This window comes from Euphorbia lathyris, chromosome 5, assembly GCF_963576675.1.
Source record: "Euphorbia lathyris chromosome 5, ddEupLath1.1, whole genome shotgun sequence".
In the NCBI taxonomy this organism is placed as follows: Eukaryota; Viridiplantae; Streptophyta; class Magnoliopsida; order Malpighiales; family Euphorbiaceae; genus Euphorbia; species Euphorbia lathyris.
The window spans coordinates 62,008,991-62,011,640 of record NC_088914.1 but is presented as its reverse complement, the minus strand read 5'-3'; the positions used below and the strand labels follow the sequence as shown (position 1 = coordinate 62,011,640).

The 2,650-nt window shown below is 36.2% G+C and overlaps 1 protein-coding gene across 1 annotated transcript; it reads right to left on the bottom strand.

Annotated features, from left to right (window-relative positions):
- Positions 1-524: 524 nt before the first annotated feature.
- Positions 525-2,159, bottom strand: LOC136231224 (E3 ubiquitin-protein ligase RING1-like). Its single transcript, XM_066020539.1, has one exon. The coding sequence runs from the start codon at positions 1,855-1,857 to the stop codon at positions 790-792; it is 1,068 nt and encodes a 355-aa protein (XP_065876611.1). The 5' UTR covers positions 1,858-2,159; the 3' UTR covers positions 525-789.
- Between the last annotated feature and the right edge of the window lie 491 nt (positions 2,160-2,650).

Below are 2,650 nucleotides of genomic sequence, written 5' to 3'. Positions count from 1 at the left end.
ATTTCAATATATAAACTTCATCTCTTCTTTCTCTCTCTTCGTATACAAGCATCAATATGCAACTTTCTTAAATTACTGCAAGAATGAGCTTTGGATCTCGGAAATGGAAGTTTTAGTGTTGAGAATTAAAAGACTCTTTAAAACTTTATCACAGTTTCTCGAGCTTCTATAAACAATGAGGGTCTTCAATGCTTTAGATGAAAAAGCAATCAAATGGATGAAAATATGAGCGTTATGAAGGTCTTTAGGGCAGAGACGTAGAGGTTTATTGTATGAGGAGAGGCATTAGATACAAGTGTATTATGTGCATCAAGATTTCGGAGACGCTTAAAAGTAAGATGAAGGATGCCGGAACTAACGTGATCAGGCGCAACTATTAATTAAGGGTGGCTGGAAAAAGTGGCTTTCGACCAAGGAGAGAAAGAGAAGAAACAACTCTCAACCTAGGGGAGTTTTTGTTGGATATTTATTTTGTTAATATCTAAATGTAATTTAAGAAATAAAATAAAAATGCTTTTGCATCATAACTTTAAAGTATTTTATTTTATAAAAAAACATATCACATTCATAAATAGTGTAAACCATGAGCATTTTGTGCGCTCTAATTCACCCGAAAAAACGCCTAGATAATTCTATAAATAATTACAGCTCTAGGTTTTAAACTATTTTACTTGTAACAAAATCCACATTCATTCTTGATCAAGAATCTTATTATCCATACGTATATGCAGCAGGCTCTTGATCCTTTATTGCATTTTCATTTCACTTAACTTACCTCGCGGATCGAGCTCACAATGGAAGAACGATCGAGCTCGAGTCAAGGCTTCTGCTATCTCTGGATAATTTTTCAGTGGGAATAGGCCCTATCGATGAACTTCTCATCAGTTTGCGAAAACTTAAACTCCCATTTCTCGACCTCCTGCTTACATTCTTCGATTTCGAATGCTTGATTCGCAACGTTTCATTTTCAGATTGAGCATCGAAAGCCTTATGAATTTCCATAGCTGACGACGAATCAAGGGACACAGATCTCCTTAGAGTCTGCGCTTCTGCATCTTCTGTCCGTCTATTTTCATTCCTTGCTTCACTAGTTTCCTCTTCTCCATTGCTAACATTAGAATTCTCCATCTGAAATTCACTCAAATCTGCCGATAATACACCAATCTCAGCATCAAAATTATCGGATACAATCGGAGCCCGACAAAGAGGGCAATTCTTGTGTGACCTTAGCCAAGTATCAATACAAGGGATGTGAAAAGCATGACTACATTTAGGCAAGAGTTTAAGAGTATCATCTTCTTGAAATTCATTGAGACACACAGAGCACTCAGTTCCTTCTGTCATCAATTCATCTTTCTTATACTTAAAAACAGCAATCAAATCAATAGCAGATTGTTGAAGACCTACACTGTTTATGAACCATATGTGATGCTCCATTCCTGTCCCTGTCCCTGTCCCTGTCCCTTGATCTTCATCAACAAAATCCACTTGAGTACCAAAGAAAACCGGTGAGATTCTTTCCCTTCTCCTCTGTCTAAGATAGTGAAATCTCAGGAAACAGCAGAAACTGCAAACAAAAATTGCAGCAGCAACTAAAGAAGCAATGATAATCATACTTGTTGCAATCATATTGCTTTGCTTCATGTTTCCGATTTCAGTAACCGGATGAACAGGCAGAACTAACGGAACCGGAGGAATTGCAGGAAGACAATCTTGAGTCTTACAAAGATTAGGGAAGATTTTGAAACAAGCACCATTGCATTTCAAATCATGATTCAAAGCTGGCTTACAATCTTTAACACACAAATCATACAACTTGTGTTGTGCTATTTCCACTTTTAAAGGACCATGGCCCATTTTAAAAGTATAGAGAATGAAGAATCAAGTCCTGGAAAATAGAGACCGATTGTGTAGAATTTGATAGGAGAAGATGAAAAGGATGTCAATTTTTTTCTTTCTTTCCAGGAATTGAATAAAATGGAGACGTTTGGGTACGTTTTTTCCATAAAAATTGAAGTCATATCGGAAATTTCACAATCAATAGTAGACTTGGAAGGATGGAGCATTTACTGGGGTTTTGTGTGATTGAATTTGGAGTCTAATAAAGTAGCAAGTCAATGGAGCGTTTAAGGGTCATTTACGCGTAAACTTTAATGTGGGTGGTTCCACCATGATTTGGAAGTGTTCCAGTTTTGATGTAGGATGTTTATCACTTTTTTTTATTCTATTCCGTTTAAAAAATTTCAATTTATGGTAGTTTTGTATTAGTGTGACGGTTGTAAATGATTCGAGCCGTTCATAGTTCGATAAAAATTTAATCGTTTTGGTTCAATTTAAAAATGAGTTTGAGCATTGTGAATCTCGCGCGAAGACTCGGTTATACGTTACCCCTACTATGGATGGTTTTGGCCATCTTTTTCTGACAAATTAAAGCTCAGCGTGGTTAATTAACTATTGAGTTTGTATTTAATTACAAAATTCAATTTAATTAATATATGATACGCGATAAATTTCACTAAGTTTGTTTAAAATGACTCAATCTTGGCCCTGTTAGCGTTTTGGGATAAAAAGAGCGGGTTTGACCAACTTTAGAGGTTTGACCACTGAAACCGCTAATTGAAGTGTTTGGTGGAGAGAGGTTTGGGAGAGA